We start from the raw sequence: 22,388 nt of genomic DNA, 5'->3' as shown, positions 1-22,388 counted from the left end.
GACATATTTAGTCTTCCAAGGTATATAAATATCTCAGTTCAGAATTGTTTAAAAATACAATCCCATTATTTTATATTTACAACTAAAATATAGTCAACTTTTCAATTGCTTTTCAATGCTATGACTATTGTAATAGCAAATGCTCAGTGCTCAAAGAGCACGAACTATTATCTACATGTCCTATTCTAAATTATTCTCTCTCATCTAGGAAGATTAAGGTCCAAAACTCAACATCTAGTCCCAAAAGAATTAAAAAGAAACCAAAGTCCTGCTTACAGTGGAAGTTCTAAAAGTACCATTGACAGTGTCATCTCAACGTAAGTGATCACTTATTTAAGAAGGACTTACAGGCTTTTTGGTTTCTATCACAAGAAGAGACGGTGGTCTTTCATTGGATGACTGATTTGGAGGGTTTTTTTGATCTGCAAATCTTGAAGATGGCTTATAGATTTTGCCTCTTTTTTCATCTGTTTCATGTTCTTCTGAAATTTAAAATACTAAGTTTCAATATTAATTTCATATTATTTGAATTTTGTTTACTTGCTATTTGTATTTAAAAATAAAATGCTTTTAGTACTGATACATAATAGTCTCAAAAATACCAATTTTATAATTTCATAGTAAAACTGAAGTTTATTAATGTTTTTGCAGAGTGTTCTGCTGTCTTAAAATTTGGAAGGTAGTAAATATTTTTAAAACTTATCTGGCTCCAATTCTCATTAATCCACATTTGGCCACTTATTTTGATAATTAATATCACCACTAAAGGGTGCTGATAGAAAGGAAACATTAAATTCAAAAGCAACCAAACTTCTTTCATAATTATCTTGGTCATTCAACCAAGGCTTTTGGGTTTACACAAGGGCTATAATATTCATGCTTACCTTTAGCTGCATTAACAACACCTCCGCGCACAAATGTCTTGACTTTATTACCATCACTTCCTTCAAAAGCAGCAAGAAATTCCTCATAAATCTCAGCAGCAGCCTTTTCGTCCTCCTAAATACACATGAATACTTTAATATAGCCTAATACAAAAAATTATTATTGTACGTAGGCTTAAACTCATCAAGGAATAATGTAAACAAAACCTCTCCCTTTGCTGGGGAAAGTAGGTTAAGCAGTCTTAATAGGTAATCTAAGACATAGATATTACATATTAATTAACACTGAAACTAAGAGGCTTTGCTCTTCTCCTGGTACAGTGGAACCTCAGTTCTCAAACATAATTCATTCCAAAAAATTAAGAAGTGATTTGTTCAGAAATCGAATCATTCTTTCCCATTAGAAATAATGTAAATTGAATTAATCAATTCCAGACCCTCAAATTATTCTTTCTTATACACAGTACATGTCTAATATACTGTATAATCTACAAATAAATAATTCTTTTCTTAAATTTATCAAACCATCCCCTATTAGCCTTAAATGAAATTTTCATATATTGCTGCTACCTGCTTTTTATTTATCCAATCAACTGGTTTTCTACCTATTCAAAAGCCTGTGATAGTTGTTTTTGTGAGCACTTTCACACCTTTAGCAACATTAGCACTCTTGATGGTGTCATCATGTTTTAAAATTGTGCTAACCATCCGACTGATTTGGCCAGCAACAAAAGCATTCTTCCCTTTGTTGCCTGAGGGAAGCTTTTTGTTATGCTGAGGTATCAGCATGAAAGGGTTTGTCAGGTGGAAAACTGAAGTTTTGGTCCACATCTTTTCTGAGAACAACTTGGTTGAGAACTGAATTCTTCTAGATGGGAGACATTCAAGAAACGAGGTTTGACTATATAAGTGGTAGAAGTAGAAAAGGACCCACTAAGTAAATTTGTTTAGAGACAATTCTAAGGTCAAATTGTATGACAATTGACTTCAGAAAATATATTATTCTATTAATGTTTATATTGTTTCCAAGGCACAATGATTTAATTCAGTGAATACAAATACAAAGATTTCCTTTCCAAACCACTGAAGACAAAAATATTAGAAATTGAAGCAGCATTATATCCAGACAGTTGGCATTAAAAAAAAAGCTCAGAACCTTGACAATTTCCATTAAAACTATGCTAAATGTCCTCAAAATGTATGGATAGAAAGGCCACTAGAACAGAATAGAAAGTAAGGAAATAAATCCAACAGCATGTGCAAATTTAGTATTCAATAAAAGTGGCATCTCAAATCAGCGAAGAAGAGATGGACTTTTCAATGAATGATGATGGGGGCTACCTTGATAGCTATTTTAAAAGAGATAAAAATGAGCCAATTATTCACATTATACACAGATTTAATTTTTTTAAAAATAAAACCATGTGAGTATTAGGAAAAAATGAGGAAATTCCTTTATAAGATGGGTATGGGAAAATCTTGACTAAAAAAAAACAAACAAACCCTAAAAGAAGGACCCATAAATCTGATTACATAATAAGTACTTTATACGTGAGAAAACAGTGAAAGCAAAATAAAAAGACAATCGAGGAACTTGGCAAAACACTGCACCATATATCATAGACCAAGTGTTAATATACATAATATACAAGGTTTCTAAAAATATAGGTAACCTACTAACTTATAGAAAGATTAGTTTAGTTAGGAGCAGACAGTCACAGAAACAAACACAAGAAAAGTTGTTCAACCTTATTTATTTATACAAGAAATGCAAATTTAAAGCTATACTGAGATACTATTTTCACCTATCCAGGTTGGCAAAACAACTTTGATAACATTTTTTGTTGATAGGCTCTGAGGAAACTATCTCTCAGTAACTGCTGACAGGAAAGCAAATTGGCCCTGCCCTGAGAGAGAGCAATTTGACAATATTTAGCAGAGCTACATTTACGTGTTTACCATCAACCCAGTAATCTCACTTACAGAATATGTCCCAATGATACATTAGCAAAGAAAAAACCATATGCACATTAACTATCCATAGCAGCACTATCTGAAATGGCAAAAGACCAAAACAAATAGGATTTTCATTGAATAAACAATTGCATATCTACACAAATACTTTAAAAAAAGAGAAATATCTCAATATACTTGTAGTAATCTCTGAGACATAATGTTAAGTGAAAAAAGCAAGATGAAAAAGGTAAACTATATGCTACTGTGCACCTAACAAAGAGGAGTGGGGTACAATATACATGTACACACTTGCTTATAGAAAAGAATAGACCAGAAAATAATCAAAATAGTTACATAGTAGAGAGAAAACAGTGGAGGAGACAGGGATAGAAGCCGGACTCCTCTGAACAGACCTTGTGTCATAGACTTGAATTGGAGGCGGCAGCTAAGAATACCCTGGAAGTCAAAAATCTCTGAAAAACATATCTCTACTGCCCATACACTTACTATCCCTTTGGATACATTTATTTCCAAGGATCACTCACAATACATTTTAAACATTACCTTTTTCTTCAATTCTTCTTGCTCCTTCTTACTTAAAGTTCGCTTAGCTGTACTCATTTTTCCAATACTGAATGCTTTAAGTTTGTTTTCTAGAAGAGGCTATGAAAAGAAATAAAAAGCATACCTTTACATAGTCTTAATACTATCTATAACTTAACTAATAGACCTAAACTGATAACCAAATCTTCAGAACAGACAACTTAAAAAAAAAAAAATCATTGTAAAAAAAGTTGAGAGTATGCTAAGCATCAGGTACCTGCATACCTTAAAGGTTAAATCTGATGTGAGTATACATTACTTTCAGCTAGCAAAGAATAGCTTCATTTGTTAGCTGAAGGTTACCAACATACAAAAGGTTTTTTAAAAAAGGCTTCGAACTCATTCAACTTGCTTGTTGGCAGCAAGAATAAAAAAGCAACTGAGGAGGGAAAGCACAGATGTTTCCCAGCAAAAGAAGCAGTATAGAAAATAGACATTTCGAATAAAGAGAAAGAGGCATACATTTCCATGGTTAAGTAGAAATCTTATAACCAACAGTTCAGGTACCACAAATTGCATCACTTCCTTGTATAATTCAGTAAATTACCTCATTCTTTTTTTTTCCTCAATGCTTTTCTATTTTTTTTTTCCCACTTACAGCTTACATTCAATATTATCTTGTACTAGAGGCAAGTGCACTGGTGGGGTCCCTTGGCCTGACCTGCGGGGATTGGGCCGAAACTGGCTCTCTGAAATCCCCTGAGGGGTCCCGGATTGAAAGAGGGCGGTTCTCCGGTGATGCACCCTGGAATCGGGCTCCCTCCTCTCTGGTTCCAGTGCGTCACCCGAGAACCACAGCTGCCAAGTCACTGCAGCTCCGCAGCTCCTGTGTTGAGCATCTGCCCCCTGGTGGTCAGTGTGCGCCATAGCTACCGGTTGGAGCATCTGCCCCCTGGTGGTCATTGCACGCCATGCACGAATTTCGTGCACCGGGCCTCTAGTATAAGGTAACTACCAATTTGTACTTCTAAACCCCTTCACCATTTTCACCCAGTTCCTCAACCCTCCTCCCCTCTGGCAAGCATCAGTCTGTTCTCTGTTATCTATGAGTCTATTTTAATTCTGCTTATTAATATATTCTGTTCTTTAGATTCCATATAAGTGCATATGGTATTTGTCTTTCACTGACTGAGTTAATCAACTTAGCATAATATCCTCTAGGTTCATCCATGCTGTCACAAATGATAAAATTTCATTCTTTTTTATGGCTAAGTAATATTCCCTTGTTTATATGTACTACTAATTTTTCTCCACACATCTATTGAGGGGCACCTGAAATCACCTCATCAACAATAGTGTTGTTTATAAACATCATTTTCTTTGCTGGGAATATATCATAAACAGTATTTCAGGTTTTTGCACAAGTAAACATTCATCAATCACTTTTGAATAGTGAGGAAATAGTATTTTCTTCTGAAATATGGTTTGAATAAATTATAGACCTTTAGTTGTTCAGTTATTAATTTGAATGTTAGCTTATGATTCACAACTTAAAATGTTTATTAAATACAACTGAAAATATTAATATGCCATTAAATCTGAAGGTTTCTCTAGCACCTACCAAAATGAGAAGTTAACCAACTGCAAAATTAGACTTTATCAATCCCAGTTTTAACTGCTTTTTAAAGGCTTGCCCTTGCAATATGCAAAATGAAAGAGTAATATTACTGCAAACTATTTTAAAGTCACATTAAATTCCTTTTGAAAAAAAAATAAAGCAGCTTATAACCCAAAAGTCAATATGGGATTTCAGGAACAGATTCAAGATAATTTTTTCTCTGAAATAGGAAGAAAAATGTTTTGCCATCATTCAGTCAACATCTTTGGTTTCAACTTAAAAAGTTTAAACAAATTATAAAATCGCATATAAATTCAATGAAAGACATAATTTTATAAAACAAAATGTTTGGGCTCAATTTTTATTTATAGCCTAAGAGCTAAACCCAAAATGGAAATGGTTAAGGTAATTAAGGACTATTCACGCAAAGAAATACAATCATCCATTAAAAATTTTTATTTTGCGAAAGTTAAAAAAATCAGAACTAAAGACAGAATATTTTTAAGTGTGTTCCTGTAAAATGGATCTCAGCAAAGTAAAAATATTTTTATGCTGAGAAATAGTCATGGAAAATTTTTTAAGCGTTATCAATGTTAATACTGGCTGGTGCTGATTACTTCATTATTATGTTTTCCAAATTTAATCACAAGAAAACATTTAAAACAGAAAAGAGAGCACTTTTCAGACACATGCAGTAAGGAAGCTCCTTCTCTGGGTTCTCGTATTGCCCTGGACAATGCACTAACCAGTGTGAATAGCACCTGTCTGTCTACTTCCCAAGGCAAGACTATAAGCTCTCTGAGAGCAAGAGCCATCTATTTTTTAAACATCTGTGTATGTGACTGGCATTTGCACTTGGTTCAGTAAATGTGTGGTATAAATGGGGGGATGGAGAGAGGACAAAAAATGTGACCATTTAACCATTTTACATCCAAAACACCCGTTGATTTTTAAAAGAAAATTTTAAATAAAACATACCTCACTTATAACTAAAAAACATTTCCTTGGATGAACTTAAGTTTATCGTTAACCCAAATACAACAAAAAATGCTATTTTCAAATAGTACAAGATGAAACAAGTACAAAACCAAGATATCCAGCCAAAACCGGTTTGGCTCAGTGGATAGAGCGTCGGCCTGCGGACTGAAGGGTCCCAGGTTCGATTCCGGTCAAGGGCATGTAACTTGGTTGCGGGCACATCCCCAGTAGGGGGTGTGCAGGAGGCAGCTGATCGATGTTTCTCTCTCATCGATGTTTCTGACTCTCTATCCCTCTTCCTTCCTCTCTGTAAAAAATCAATAAAATATATTTAAAAAACAAAACAAAACAAAAAAAACACAAGATATCCAAGCACCAAATTAAAGGACAGATTAAAATCATTAACTAGCCCTGGCTGATTTTGCTCAGTGGATAGAGCGTTGGCCTGTGGCCTGAAGGATCCCGGGTTTGATTCCAGGTTGTGGGCTCGATCCCTGGTGGGGGCTGTGCCGGAGGCAGCCTATCAATGGTTCTCATCATTGATGTGTCTATCTCTCTCTCCCTCTCCCTTCCTCTCTGAAATCAATTAAAAAAAAAAATTCATTAACTATACTTTATTATTTTTATCAACAACTTACTCTTGAAGTATTCTGGTGAGGAGAATCACAAAGGCTTTCACGGGCACTTTCATTCCTATAATTATGTTTTCTTGGACTCTTAGGTCGTGTCCGACTTGGCATATCACTCTCTGAGGGTCCAGATGCATCCATCTTTATAGGAAAAGGAAAACAAGTTTTTTTATATGTTTCAACACATATGTAGTGTTGAAAACTAGAAATAACCCCATTGTCCAAATATTGACAAATTTAATTATACACTATCAAAACACTCATCCCTTAATATCATCACTAATTTCATCAGAAAGGTCCTTAGTTATGGGGAAAGTTTTCAATGAAAGCTCAAATTTTATATCAGTAACAAAGAGCTCTTTACTTTGAAGTAACAGGTTCAGTTCTTTGATTTTCAAGACAATATCTGCCAAACACCCAACCATGCTTTCTCAGTTGCTCCTTCAAATAAAAATAGTATTCCATGAAAAAAAAAAAAAAGCTAGTTTCATTTCTCAATTTAAAAAATCCCACAAGTACTTTTCAAGATAAACATTACACTTTGGTAAGTTGAACTGCCTTATTGGTACTCTCCATTTCATAATATATGACATTAAAAAGACTCATATAAAAGGACAAAATCTAATAATAATTTTACTTCTTCATCAAAAAAGTCTTAAGAGAAACTAGCATATTTTTCTGTGCCTAAGAAAAATAATACAATGACTACTAATACATTTGGGAAACATTGCCTTGATTCGTGCTCAGGTGCCAACATTTTACCCATCAATTGTTTTTTTCACCATAAGTGCAAATGTCAACACAGTGAAAAAGGCAAATAATGTGTTAGTGTTATTATAAAATAGTTTTGAACTCAGAGACCCCCTAAAATATTCTCGACTCTCAGGGGTCTGAAGACCATACTTTGAGTACTGCTGTAACAACATGTAAAGAATGTTCATTGCAGTACTATACAAAATACCAAAACCCTTTCAACAAAAAGTTTATGCCCATCAACAGAGAAATACCATAATAAATAATTGTACCTCTTCCTGTGGAACATTATGATGCTCAAATTTGAGCCATTAGAAAAACTAGACTAGAGCTATGCCTGTTAACTTACAGGGATTTCAATAGGTATATTGTGCAATGAGAAAAGAATGAGAATGTATAGTGCAATGCCATAGTTAATGTACAAGTATACACCTTTATGTATGCATAGAATTTTATAAGCACAATAAAAAAAAGGAAATATACATACTGGGTTTCTAACATGTTCTGTTCCAACTTATCTGAACAGAACAAAAAGAGAAGGGCATCTAACAAATAAGATAAAAACAAATAGGCACATCTACCTAATAAAAGAGTAACATGCTAATTGACCGTACCTTTGCGATGCCCACAGCCAATCAGGAGCGAGTATGCAAATTAACCCAACAAAGATGCCAGGTTAATTTGCATACGCAGGCGCTGAGTGGGACCCTTGTGTCGTTGCCATGGCAACGACGCAGGCATTCCACACCACCCCAGCTGCTCCGGGCCTCTAGGCAGCATGGGAAGGCAGAAAGGCTGCTCCGGAGCGGAAAGGCTGCTCCAGCCAGAGCAAAGGCGGTGCCGACAGCCAGGGGAACGAAGGCCCATTCTTGCATGAATCTTCATTCGTGCATCAGGCCACTAGTACATTATAATTGTACTTATCAAGTAAAATCATAAGGGTAGGGATATAAACAAAGAGAAATTAAATTTTAAAAAAACATACAAAGATTGCCTTTTATACTCACATGTGCATCTGAAGATCCAGATGAATGAACATCTGATGATCTTGTCTGCAAGTATGAAAAGTAAGTCAATATTAAACAATCAGAAAATGTCTTACTATACTAACAAGTGTTTCTCATACTCAATTTTTCAGACTTAATTTTTCCAAATTTGTAGCAATTTCTTCTCAACTAATAAAACCAAAGGGCAATCTCTAATATGAAAAAGTTGCAATCCAAAATAATGCGCAAGTCCATTCTTTAAAATTCAGAATGTGTATTTCCCAAAATATGATTCAAATGATACATCACGGCTGTAACACTGACCTAGCAGCAACTTACTACACAGCAAAAAAACCTCTCCTACTTTCTCCAACCACCCAAGGAGTCATATAAGCAGTCTAATAGCAAGAAAATACACATATAAACTCTTGATATATAAAAAGGTACAATTCTGCCGAAAAATTTTAAAGAAAAACAAAATCCTATTATCAAATCCCCACTAGGGCTCCATTTGCAGCTTTTTAAAATTCTTTATTGATTGACTGATTAGAGAGAGAGAGAGAGAAAGAGAGAAAGAGAGAGAGAGAGAGAGAGAGAGAGAGAGAGAGAGAGAGAGAGATCTACCTCTTTGTTATTCCACTCATTTATGCATTCACTAACTATTTCTTGTATGTGCTCTGACTGGGGAACGAACCCACAATCTTGGCATACAGGGATGATGCTCTAACCAACTAAATACCTGGCCAGGGCCCTGCAACTTGTTTTAAGGGGACTGCTTCAACTTTGGCATGCCATTGTTGCTGACTATTGCACAAGTAGTCTTCAAGTCATGGCACTTGCCAACAATGTCAACTCTCAAAATTTTATCTTTTTTCTTCATTAATCTACAGTTCACATTCAGCAGACATTTTATTGGTTTTGTACTATTAAAGACAAAAAAGCCAAGCTGCAAGACTATTTAAATAAGATTCATAGAGATCCACACAGTACTACATTATTTATCTTATCTAAACATAAGGCTAAGAACAGCAGGCCATATTTTTATACTGAATCAGTTAATTGCTCTGAACTCTACTTTACTGGGTCCTAGTCAAAATCAGGCCAAAACAACCAACCATGGAGATACTTCCTACCTCTGTTCTTCTATCCATCGCTTTTCTTTTTCCAACTTTTATTGTGATCCTCCTCATTTACTTTCTTCTCCCAGCTAACCTTTCTTAAATGGCAAGATAGTATGGAAGAAGAAATTTTTTACATTTAAACTAGAGGCCAGGTGCATGAAATTCATGCACAGGTGGCGGGTCCCCTCAGCCCAGCCTGCACCCTCTCCAATCCGGGACCCCTTGGGGGTTTAGGCCCGATTACACAGGCTGTATACATTTTCTTTAGTTGGTTTCTAGGTGTTTTGTATTTTTGTTACTATTATGATTAGGATATTATTTTTATTACTTAGCAGATTAATAAATATAGCTATATTGGAAGGCAGTTGATTTTTTTTCCCCCAGACCATTCAGACTTCTGACTGAACATTTTTCTTTTCTAAGAGTATTTATTTTCTTGGATTTTCTCACTGTCTGCAAATGGGCACATTTCAAATTGTTTTTGAAAGTGTGTTTTGCAGTTAATCTATATATATAAAAGCCTAAGCGACCGTTGCAACAGAAACAACCGAACGGACGACCAAACAGGCTGCATGGGGTGACCAGGCCGGCAGAAGGGCTAGTGAGGGACGACCAAACGACTGAGCAGGATTGGGCCTAAACCAGCAGTCGGACATCCCTCTCAAAATCCGGGACCACTGGCTCCTAACTGCTCCCATGCCTGCCTGCCTGATCACCCCTAACTGCCCCCTCTACTGGCCTGGTCACCCCCAACAGCCCCCCCGCCAGCCTGGTCGCCCCTCACTGCCCATCTCTACTGGCCTGGTTGCCCCCAACTGCGCCCCTGATGGCCTGGTTGCCCCACGCAGCTCACTGCTCAGTCGTTTGGTCGTCCCTCACTAAACCCCCCTGCCAGCGTGGTCGCCTCACGCAGCCTGCTGCTCAGTCGCTTGGTCGTCCACACTAACTCCCCTCCGGCCTGGTCGCCCCACACAGCCTGCTGGTCAGTCTTTTGGTCATCCCTCACTAAGCCCCTGCTGGCCTTGTTGCCCCATGCAGCCTGCTGCTCAGTCGTTTGGTCGTCCCTCACTAACCCCCCTGCCGGCCTGGTCACCCCATGCAGCCTGTTCGGTCGTCCGTTCGGTTGCAACGGTCGCTTAGGCTTTTATATATATAGATTAATAAAAATAATATCCTAATCATAATAGTAACAAAAACATAAAACACCTAGAAACCAACTAAAGAAAATGTATACAGCCTGTGTGAAAACGCAAACTTTACAGAAGGACTCAGTTATTCAAGTCACCTTTTGAAAAGACTCATCAAATACCTGCATGAGAAAACTCATTAAGAAAATGTCCATTATACCCAAATTTATTCACATTTCTAACACAATTTCATTCAACAGCTCAAAATCCCAAAGGGAAATCTTTGCAAGGGGGCAAGGGTATTGCCAAAAATAATTCTAAAGTTCACTCAGAAGAATAAGCATACAAGAGTACCTAAGAATGTGCTAGTCTGTTAATTTTCTATGCCACCACATCCAAATCATTTCTAAGATTTAAAAATAACAGCCTGGCTTAAGAAGAGACATTAGTTGATTTCAATTACCCTAAGATGGCACTGGTCATATTTAGTGCAAACCAGACATTTAAGACAAGTTAAATTCAAATAGTAGTTAATAAGATTTTTAAAAGAATAGCCACCTTCTAAAGCTAGTGGTCCAGGTAAACTGTAAATATAATGCTACTTCAAAAGTTGAGCTTCTCCCTCTTCTTAACCTAGAACTGAACCATATTATTTGTCTTGGGCTTGGGTTTTTATTTTCTCTTGAACCTAAAAACAAGTTAATGCTTAAAGATCTTCTGAAGTTACAGAACAATTCCTCATCCAAATGAAAATACCCAAAAACAAGGGCAGAATAAGGGAGGTTTGAAGAAATAAAGATGCAGATAAAGAGGAATTTATCAAGTGACAGTACAGATGTGGAGAAGGACAGCAAGAAAATCCAAAAGGAAAAAGGATCATTCTGATGGCTGCTGAGGATACAAGATAAACGTTGAGGCCAACTATACTCATACCATATGACCCTGTATCTTGGTGACTGAGAATAAAAACTTTTTTTCGTCCTGGCTGCTCCAATGTTACTTTAAGTGAAAGGCCTCCACACCTGAGTTTTCAAATTAGCAAGCCATCCACAGTAACATCCCTCCAGCGCTGCCATTCTGCCTAATCAGCTCTCCATTCCCATTTCTGTCTCCCAGATGACTTTGTCCTCTCATCCTCTAAAGCATCCACTTACATCTCCCCAAAGTTTAACAATCTCTCCCACAGGAAGCAAATCAACACCTTTATTGTACTGAGATGACTGCCAATTCCTGATCTTAACCTCGGTCCTCCCATAGGTTCCAGTCTGTTCTCAAACTGCTCCCTGGATCGTCATTCCCAAATCCAATAAATGTGAAATGACTCACAAACTATCTTATCCTCTGGACCTTACTTCTGACATTAGGTGGTAACTCTCAATAACTCATAATCTGGAAATAGTAAAATGTTAAGAGCACAAATTCTGGAATCAGATTTACCAGATCTGTAAGCCTTGGGACTAGTTCCTTCATGTGTAAAGCTGAATAGCACCTGCCTCCGCAATGATGTGAAGGATAAATACAAGTGAAGCACTCAGTGTTTGGTACATAATAATTAATCAATGTGTGAGCCAGCAGCAGCATAATAACAGGGTCATCCTGGACTCCTTCCTTATCCCCTATAACCAACTGAGTCAAATTCTGTTCATCCTGCCTCTAATACAGCTCTTCTACAAAGACCCCTTTCCCTTGCTAAAGACACCATTGTGGTTCAGATCTCCCCTTTATTCAACCATTTATTGGGCAACCATCTACTGGTACTATGCCTTGCATTATAGATATAAAGTAAAGTAAGGCATAGCTCCTGTCATTAGGAGCTAATAAAAGAGACAAGTGAAAAATGTAGCTATGCCACAAGAGCAGAGGCAAATCTTCATGGGAGTGAGGAAGATGTCAGAAGAGCTTCCCAGAAACAATCTTAGGTGAGATTTTTGAAGCAATCCTTAATATCAGCACTGCAATAATCTTCAAATTGGTCCTCCTCACTTCCAAATCCTTCCTAAACTATGCCCCCAGAATGGCTCTTTAATTGTATTCTGTAGCATTCAAAGCCCTCCACAATTTAGCTAAAACTTAACCTTTCCATCTCAGCTCCTTTTATGTCATACTAGAGGCCGGTGCACGAAATTCGTGCACAGTGTGTGTGTGTGTGTGTGTGTGTGTGTGTGTGTGTGTGTCCCTCAGCCCAGTCTGCACCCTCTCCAATCTGGGGCCCCTCAAGGGATGTCTGACTGCCCATTTAGGCCCGATCCCGGTAGGATCAGGCCTGAACGGGCCATTGGACATCCCTCTCACAATCCAGGACTGCTGGCTCCCAACTGCTCACCTGCCTGCCTTCCTGATTGCCCCTAACCGCTTCTGCCTACCAGCCTGATCACCCCCTAACCACTCCCCTGCCAGCCTGATTGATGCCTAACTGCTCCCCTGCCAGCCTGTTTGCCCCTAACTGCCCTCCCCTGCAGGCCTGGTCCCCTCCAACTGCCCTCCCCTGCAGGCCCGGTCGCCCCCAACTTCCCTCCTCTGCTGGCCTGGTCACCCCTAACTACCCTCCCCTGCAGGCTTGATCGCCCCCAACTGCCCTCCCTTTCAGGCCTGGTCCCTCCCAACAGCCCTCCCCTGCTGGCCATCTTGTGGTGGCCATCTTGTGTCCACATGGGGGCAGGATCTCTGACCACATAGGGGCAGCGATCTTGTGTTGAAGCGACAGTCAATTTGCATATTACTATTTTATTAGATAGGATAGAGGCCTAGTGCACGGGTCGGGGCCAGCTGGTTTGCCTTGAAGGGTGTCCCAGATCAGGGTGGGGGTTCCCTTGGGGCATGGGGCGGCCTGGGCGAGGGGCCTGTGGTGGTTTGCAGGCCGGCCACGAACCCCGGCGACCCATGCAGAGGCCCTGCTATCTGGGATTTATTTATCTTCTATAATTGAAACTTTGTAGCCTGGAGTGGAGCCAAGCCTCCTGCTCCCTCTGTGGCTGCCACCATTTTTGTTGGGATTTATTTATCTTCTATAATTGAAACTTTGTAGCCTTGAGTGGAGGCCTGGGCTGGCCAGGGTGTGTGGAAAGCTTGGCTTCCTCCACTGCCGGGGGCAACTCGAGCCTCCTGCTCTCTCCAGCTCTGTGGCTGCTGCCATTTTTGTTGGGATTTATTTATCTCATGTAATTGAAACTTTGTAGCCTTGAGTGGAGGCCTGGGCTGGCCGGAGTGTGCAGGAAACTTGGCTTCCTCCACTGCCGGGAAAACCCAAGCCTCCTGCTCGCAGCCATCTTGGTTGTGGTTAATTTGCATACTCACTCCTGATTGGCTGGTGGGCATGGCAGAGTGGTGGTTAATTTGCATATTGTTCTTTTATTAGATAGTATGCAAGCACCGTATCTAAACAAGACCACTTCCCTGAGATTTCTTTTTCTTCACCTCACCCATCTCTTTTTTACACTCCTTATCTCTATCCTTCAAAACTCTCATTGCTCAAAAGGACTCAATCAGTCAAATTCTTCTATGCTCTTAAAGATTCCCCCACCCACCCTCCATTCAACCAGCTGTCACTTCTATCACCCAACTTGTAGGTACTTTTGATGTTGACTCTCCTCTTTCATTGGACAGCATGCTCCCCCAAAAGTGGCTAGGGTCTTATTTAATGTTTTCTTTCTCAAAACCAAGCACAAGATCTGGCAAGTGACAGGAACTCGATATATTTGTTGGCTTAACCTATATAACAAAATTGCAACATACACTGTTTACATACTATGCTGTCCACTCACTAACATGGAACAGCTATCTAGCTTAATACCACTCTCTAAGCCAAACCAAAAAAACTCCATATGATCACTGAGACATGCACTATCCTATATAATAAAGAGGGAATATGCTAATTGACCATCATGCTCTCACAAAGATGGTGGCACCCACAGCCAATAATAAGGGAATATGTTAACTGACTGCCACGCCCTCAAAAATGGCAGCACCCGGTGCCCTCAGACCCGCTGGGGCAGCAGGCGCGGCACAGCCGCTCCGTATGCCTGCCTCCGGAGTCCCCCAGTCCCCTCAGCCCCCAAGGGCAGGCCTGAGGTGCAGGCGAGCCTCGGATGTCGGCTGCCCAGCCACCCAGGGCCAGCCTGAGGCACAGGCAAGCCTCGGTTGGCGGCTGCCCAGCTGCCCAGGGCCACCCGAGGCTCAGGTATCCAGGGCTGGCCAAGGCTTGCACTGCCGGCAGTGGCAGCAGCAGAGGTGTGATGGGGGCATCGCCTTCCCCTGATCGCTGGGTTGCCTCCCACCCCTGAGAGTCCCCGGACTGTGAGAGGGGGCAGGCCAGGGTGAGGGGCCCCCCTCCAGTGTATGAATTTTCATGCACCGGGCCTCTAGTGTATAATAAAGTTTAAATAACAAACCTGAAGTAATCTTTAAAATTACATCCAAAACAGTACCAATACATGAAAAGTTGTAACTACATTTTGAGTGTCCTGCAATAATAGTCTCAAGTGCTACAGGCAAATGTTTCTTGCTTTCAAAAAGGTTATTTCCACAAAATTTCTAGCACATAGCTGGTGTGTAATAAAATGTTAAAGGTATTTAATAATAGCACATAAAACAAATTATTTGTAATATCAATGTTTTTTAGTTTACTCTCCTGTATCAAGTTTTAATTTTTATTTCAAAATTTATGCTCTCTGTAAAAAGGATTAGAAAGGCAGGAGTCATCTCACATCCCAAATGGTATATAGTAAGGCAAATGGGTATCTTTTATTGGTATACTTCACAGGAAAAACAAATCTTCAGGAATAAAAAAATTTTAAAAAAAGACTTTCTGAAAACAATTCAATCCAATTAAGATAGGAATTTTTTTTACTCATATTCAAGCACCAATGCTGCAAATATTCATTTCTAAAAAACACTGATTAAAAAAATATGAAGTTCATAATTCCTCTCTCCACACAAAACACAACCTTCCACACATAAGACTAATCACCTTATATTTTAAGATTATGACCATATAATAATAAAAATTCAGTTTAATCTAAAACGAAACTTTGCAGAGCCTAATTTTCAAGGTTTGTGTTTTGTTTGCAGATTTTCGTATTTAAATCTTACATATTTTCAGGAACCACAAAAAAACATGTACGTAGGCAGTAATTAATACCTAAGGATCACAAGCTTTGGATGAATGCTCATTTTACTTATTTCTTATAAGTGAAATACTTGGTTAATCAACAATCAATCAAAATTGTTCCCAAACCAACTTAGTACTTAATGTCAAGGAAGCCAGCAATATTTTGTTTATTTACCTATGTAACCCAATTTTTGAAATGTGGGAAAAAATAAGCATTGTTAAGAGTGCAGCCGAAACCGGTTTGGCTCAGTGGAAAGAGCATCGGCCTGCGGACTGAAGGGTCCCAGGTTCGATTCCGGTCAAGGGCATGTACCTTGGTTGCAGGCACATCTCCAGGGGGAGGTGTGCAGGAGGCAGCTGATCGATGTTTCTCTCTCATCGATGTTTCTGGCTCTCTATCCCTCTCCCTTCCTCTCTGTAAAATATCAATAAAATATATTTAAAAAAAAAAAAAAAAAAAAAAGACTGCAGTAGCAGGGCACACAATTCAATATTGGTATTATTACCAGCACAGGAAATGCAGAAGCAAAGAAAATATCACATTCTCTTCATATCCTCATTTTTGCTGAGCAACAAAAAAACCTCTTAATATGATAATTTGATAAATTATAAGAAAATGTTTTACAAGTTTATAAGCAAATAATTATAAACTTGTCTTTGTCTTTCCTCCCAAAATCAAATATAGCATCAATGTCCCTCTCCCCCAAAGTAGTATTTTAGTCTGGTGATAAACAGGAATAATGCATAGGAAAATCTTAGCTCATTCCTAAAACATTTCTGAATTTCTATATTTGCCAGGCTTTAATTAAAATTAAACAGAAGAGCCCTGGCCAGTTTGGCTCAGTGGATAGAGCATTGCCTGTGGACTGAAGGGTCCCGGGTTTGCTTCCGGTCAAAGGCTCCATCCCCAGAAGGGGACATGCAGGAGGCAGCCAATCAATGGTTCTCTCCCATCAAGGATGTTTCTGTCTCTCCCTCTCCCTTCCTCTCTGAAATCAATAAAAATATACTTTTAAAAAATTAAACAGAAGACAAAAGGGCACGGGATCTCTTCACTGGGAACAACTACACATAAAGGTGAATCATTTTATGCATACATAAAATGTAATTTTTAAAGTTATCTAACATAACTTCTGTATTTTATAATTAAGACATGTCAAATACTTTTGCCATTATCTATGCAAAAATCTTGTATATCATACATTTTTAAATTAAAATTTTTTTCAATGTCTAGAAATATGATTTACAAACATCCCTTTCCATATCAATGGGAATTTAAGTAGCAAAGAAAAAGAATGAAACAGAATAATCTCGTCTGTATTGTAGAATGTCACTCATCTGCGGTCACAAGAGTAAGGGAAATCAAACCAGAGATTAAAGGCTAGAAACTCTAAATACTGTAGTATTAGCCAAAACAGTCTGATCCTCCCTCCAATCATTTCTGGAGTTGTGTTAAAAATAAAGAACAACCTGGGCAGTCATTATGATAGTTCCTGTCTTAAGATTCTAAATCTCAGGATTAGACATTATCCTGACATCTTGAAAAGTACTTTTAATTTCCTCTAAGTATAAAAAGGAGAAGGGAAAAGAACTAATCTATACTAATAAAAGGGCAATATGCAAATTGGTCAGGACACCCTCACAGTAACAACCAAACAGCAGGCTGCATGGGGCGACAAGGTTGGCAGGGGGGTTATAGCAAGGGACGACAAAACGACTCACGAGCAGGTTGCGTGGGGCGACCAGGCTGGCAAGGGGGTTAGCAAGGGATGACTGACCAGCAGGCTGGGTGGGGCAACCAGCCTAGCAGGGGCGTTAGCGAGGGACGACCAAACGACTGAACAGCAGGCTGTGTGGGTTGACCAGGCCGGCGGGGGGGCAGGTGGGGGGGCAGTTTGGGGCAATCAGGCTGGCTGGGGGGGCAGTGAGGGGCAACCAGGCCAGCGGGGGGGAGGGGGCAGTAGGGGGCAACCGGGCTGAGAGTGGGGGGGGGGGAGTTGCAGGAAAACAGGCTGGCAGGGGGGCACTAAGGGGCGACCAGGCCAGCAGGGGGACAGTTAGGGGCAATCAGGCCAGCAGGGGAGGCAGTTGGGGGCAACCAGGCTGGCGAGGGGGGGGGGGGGGGGGACAGTGAGGGGCAACCAGGCTGGCAGAGGGGGGCAGTGAGGGGCAACCAGGCCATCAGGGGAGGCAGTTGGGGCGACCAGACTGGCAGAGGGGGGCGGTTGCGGGAAAACAGGCTGGCAGGGGGGCACTAGGGGCCACCAGGCCAGGTGGGGAAGTAGTTAGGGGCAATCAGGCCAGCAGGGGGGTAGTTGGGGGCGACCAGGTTGGCAGGGGGGCAGTGAGGGGCAACCAGGCCGGCAGAGGGGGGCAATGAGGGGCAACCAGGCCAGCAGAAGGGCAGTTAGGGGTGATCAGGCTGGCAGGGAGGGCAGTTAGGAGCAATCAGGCAGGCAGGCAAGTGAGCAGTTAGGAGCCAGCGGTCCCAGGAATTGGGCTGAAACCGACAGTCCCAACATCCCCCAAGGGGTCCAGGATTGGAGAGGGTGCAGGCTGGGCTGAGGGACCCCCCCTCCCCCATGCACGAATTTCGTGCACCGGGCCTCTAGTATTATCTATAATAATAAAAGCATAATATGCTAATTAGACCAGATGTCCGGACGACCTTCCAGACGAAGCCAGGGCTCCGAGGGAAGCTCTGGTCCCAGGTGCCGGCAGCCAGGGGAAGGAAGGCCTACCCTTGCAATGAATTTCGTGCATTAGCCCTTTAGTGTACTTTATAAACATTAGCTCATTTACTCCTTACATCAACCCCGTAAAAGAGGGATGAATTGTATCCACATTACAAAAGCAACTGAGACTCACAAGAGTTTATGCAATCTGGCCTGGCCAGTTATGACCGTTGGTTGGAGCGTCCTCGAAGGTTGTGGGTTTGATTCCATCAGGGTACATACCTAGGTTTCAGATTCAATCCCGTCAGGGAGGATTCAGGAGACAACACATTGATGTATCTCTCTCACATTGATGTTTCTCTCTCTTTCTCCCTTCCTCCTTAAGGTCAATTTTTTAAAAAAAGGGTTTATAAAATCTGCCTAAAATTGCAAATATAATTAATTACCAACACAGGATCTGAACCAAATTTAGTTTGCTTTTTATCAAAATCCAAGATCTTTCTACATCATGCAGCCTCTATATTAATAGAGAAAATCATATTAATATTATTTGAATCTTGAGATATTGATTCCTTTTACAGACATCAGAATATCTCTTAATGGCATCAACTGATGATAATCAAAAACAATGTATCTAAAAAGATTTGCCCTAGCTGGTGTGGATAGAGCGTTTGACCCACGGACTTAAGGGCCGTGGGTTCAATTCGGTTCAAGGGCTTGAACCTTGCTTGATCCCCAGCAGGCCAAGCTTGCAAGAGGCAACCAATCTATGTGAGATGGATGTTTCTGTCTCTCCCCTCCCTTCCACTCTCTCTAAAAATCAATGGAAAAATATCCTCGGGTGAGGATTAACAAAACAAACAAAAGAATTTACTGGAAGATCCAACAATTTAATTATAGGTAACAGTCACAATCACCAGAAGTCCTATTATAGAAGGAAGACTAAACAGACATTAAAATGTATCCAAGGCCTCAAACTAGGAGATACTTAAAATACTATTTTGAGGAGAAACAAAAAATTGTGACATTTATGCATGAATTATTATAGATTTAACTAGCTTTAGCAATAGTTCCCGATGGTAAGCAAGGCTGTTTTTGTCAGGAGTCTGTTTCTAGAAAGTGGGTAGAGTAAGGTATCCAACTAAACCCCTAATCCCCAAGGGGAAATGTACCAGGGAGGGAAGAAAATGACAAAGAGTAAATGCATAATGTAAAGCAGCCAAAACTGGCCCTCTACCATAGTTTTACAGAACTAAAAGATGTCTGGTAAAGCCACTGTATTTACAAACTAATTGTGAACATCATTCCTCAAATGGCACAAGATTATGATTTATTACAAACTGAGACAGCAACTACAAAACTGGTTATTAATGTTTGTCACAACAAACTGTAAACGTAAGACACGTCCACCCGGTCTACCATACACTTAACTTCTTAATAAGAGGCTTTAAGATGTAACAGAGCGTTTAAGTGTTAAACTTCTTACATCACCGTTAAAAACTTAACAGCTACTGCAGGCAATACCTATATCCTGTTGGAGATGAGGTCCCTGAAGCCGATCATTGTTTTATTAATGGAGAGGTGTGGACAGGGAATCCGGAGGGCTGATCAACCTTAATTGCTCTGAAGGTTCAGAGCTAATCACTAGACATTGGTAGCTGAAGCAGCCTCCACCTGTTAGTCTTAAGTAAATTCGCTGATTGGCTATTATTGGAGTTTCCTGCCTAGGGGATATGGGTGTACCCATCTTAATCTTAATAAAAGGGATGGCAAGGCCAGAGCGAGCAGTAGTCCTCTCTTGGGCTTCCGCCTGGCCCCCATTTCCCAAATTAAAGTTTTTCTAGTCTCTTTTCATTTGTGTGCGGCCTTCTCCAGAACCCGAACCCTGAATCACGCAGGACGTGAAAGGGGTTCCCACAATGAGGAACTCAAAAAAACAAAACCCCATTAAATGACCCGCCCAAGGTGGCAACTAAGACCTGATGCTACTAAACACAACCCAACACCAAACAACTTCTCCAGCTCAAAGGTTTCCCAACTGGCACACACAACTCCCTGCAAACTCCACAGCGACTTTCTAATCCAGGTAGCCTCGCACCCCGGAAGTCCCCCTTTCAGTAAAGCGCACGCGGGAGCGTGGGGACCCGCGCCCCGCAGGCAGGGCGCACCCGGTACTCTCTCAGTTCTGCCTCCGGACGGCGAGGCCACGTGCAGCGCGTGAACCTCGAGAGGCAGCCCCGCTGCGCCCGCCCCGCGCCTCCCGCCCGCGCCCTCGGGTGGGTCCTCGGCTCACAACTGCCCGCCCCACGGGTTATTTATTCCCAAGCGGACTTGAAGGAAATGGAGGGAAGCCGGCACCGTGAGACCCAAAACCAAAGAACCGAGAAAAGATGGGCAGGGACGTAATCGCCGGGAAGCGATCACCTCTCCCAAGCTGTGATCAGCGGCCTCAGAGCGCAACAAGGTGAGACACCGTGGCGCATTTTCGCCGCTTCAGACCCCAATCTAAACCTTTGGCTTCATGCCAATGCCAAGCGTGGGCCGGACTCCTCACGGCAGCCCTCGCCACCCCGGGGCCCGCCAGTCTCCAGCCGAGTCCGGGCTGGGACTAGGAGGGACGCCAGGCCTCTCAACCTGCGCACCACGGAGCGTCGGCACCCGGCGTGCCATCGCAACCGAAACGCGGACTCCCACCCAACCCCTCCCGCCGCCCAGGAGCATCTGCAGGCCCCAGACGACTGGGGGAGACTCGCTGACTTACGCAGTCCTCTGAGAAATTACCTTCGAACTGGCCTTCTGAGAGCCGCCTGGCGTTTTGTCCGCCATCTTGAGCTTTGCCCCTCCTTCGGCGGGGGCAGCAGCGCCGGCGAGTCGAGCGCCGAAAGAGTAGATCGCAGCGGAGCCCGCCAGAACGTCTGCAAGGCTGAATAGTCAACTGCCGAGATGGTATTCAATCTCGTGTGCACAGGACTTCCGGAGTCTCCTTTTCCCGGCCCCGCCCACTACGCTGGTTTTTCTGGTTGTCTCGGTTGCTGGGTGTGTTATTGGACCCGGGAACTTAAAGAAGCTTCTGGTCTTGGCTTTCAGGGGCTGCCGATACTTCACTATTTTTCAAGTGCCAATCCCTGATAGGTGCGAGCGGGTTCTGCTTCCTGGAGAGGAGGAGACGTCTCCTTAAAGAAGAAAGGCACTGATCAGGTGGGCAGGATTTTACTTCAACTCCGAAAATAGGTCTGGAACGGCCTAGGCCCGGAACCTGGTGCTCGGTGCAGACTTGTTCGCACCACTTGGGAGCTCACACCCTGGTGGGAAACTTACAGTTTGCTCAAGGTACTTGAGTATAGAATTGTGCCCAGAAAGCGGAGAAGAGGAGCTTTTGACCCAACCTGAGGTTCCGGCAATGGGAAGATAGACTCTATTTAGGGCATCTACAGAGACAAGATAAGAGAAAATCATAAAGATACCATATTCTAAATAAGTTCATACAGGGCCCTGAGGCAACCAGGGTGCTTAGGATTTAGAAGTATGTTCTGAGGATATAGAGTGGCCTTCAACAGAGTTAACTAGGACCGTGACGTGGGCAGATTTTAAGTTTTTAAAGATGGCTCTGAGGACTGGGGGAAGGGAAGAGGATAAGTTCATGACTTCACTCTAATTCATTTATGCTGTGGACGAAAGGGGCCACATGCTGACCTGACAGGCTCAGGGGAGGCTTGCATGACAGTCTTGCAAACTCAGAGAGACCTAAAGTAACCACAAAGGATGGTCTGAAATTAAACTTTACCTAAACGCAGATATGGTGGGTAGTTACGTCCTAGGCTGGTATCTTCCCTGACAAGGTCAACCTTTACCTTAACTGAGCCTATCTGTCGTTTTGTATCTATGATAACACCCTTGAACTGTCTGGGTAACTTGTAACTTCCCTTTTTCTGGACCCCCTGGGGCACAACCAAATGTGGTGGAGGCCAGAACAGATAGCACAAATTCCTTCATTATCATGTTAATTGTCCT

At 41.5% G+C, this 22,388-nt stretch overlaps 1 protein-coding gene across 4 annotated transcripts in view; it reads right to left on the bottom strand.

Annotated features, from left to right (window-relative positions):
• The window catches only part of U2SURP (U2 snRNP associated SURP domain containing), a 64,524-nt gene extending 43,184 nt beyond the window's left edge, over positions 1-21,340 (bottom strand). For 2 of the 4 annotated variants that reach the window (XM_080655718.1, XM_080655719.1), the window contains exons 1-6: positions 21,159-21,340; positions 8,369-8,413; positions 6,618-6,749; positions 3,405-3,503; positions 885-999; positions 349-482 (exon numbers count right to left, since the gene is read on the bottom strand). In XM_080655718.1, coding sequence (XP_080511844.1) covers positions 349-482; positions 885-999; positions 3,405-3,503; positions 6,618-6,749; positions 8,369-8,413; positions 21,159-21,203 — 570 coding nt within the window. In that variant the 5' untranslated portion in view covers positions 21,204-21,340. The remainder of the gene's footprint in view (positions 1-348; positions 483-884; positions 1,000-3,404; positions 3,504-6,617; positions 6,750-8,368; positions 8,414-21,158) is intronic. The other 2 variants (XM_080655720.1, XM_080655721.1) reach the window with 1 other exon arrangement.
• Between the last annotated feature and the right edge of the window lie 1,048 nt (positions 21,341-22,388).

This window comes from Plecotus auritus (assembly GCF_963455305.1).
Source record: "Plecotus auritus genome assembly, chromosome: 2".
NCBI classification, from domain to species: Eukaryota; Metazoa; Chordata; class Mammalia; order Chiroptera; family Vespertilionidae; genus Plecotus; species Plecotus auritus.
Note: the sequence above shows the minus strand (reverse complement) of the source record. Positions and strands in the feature narration are given on the sequence as shown.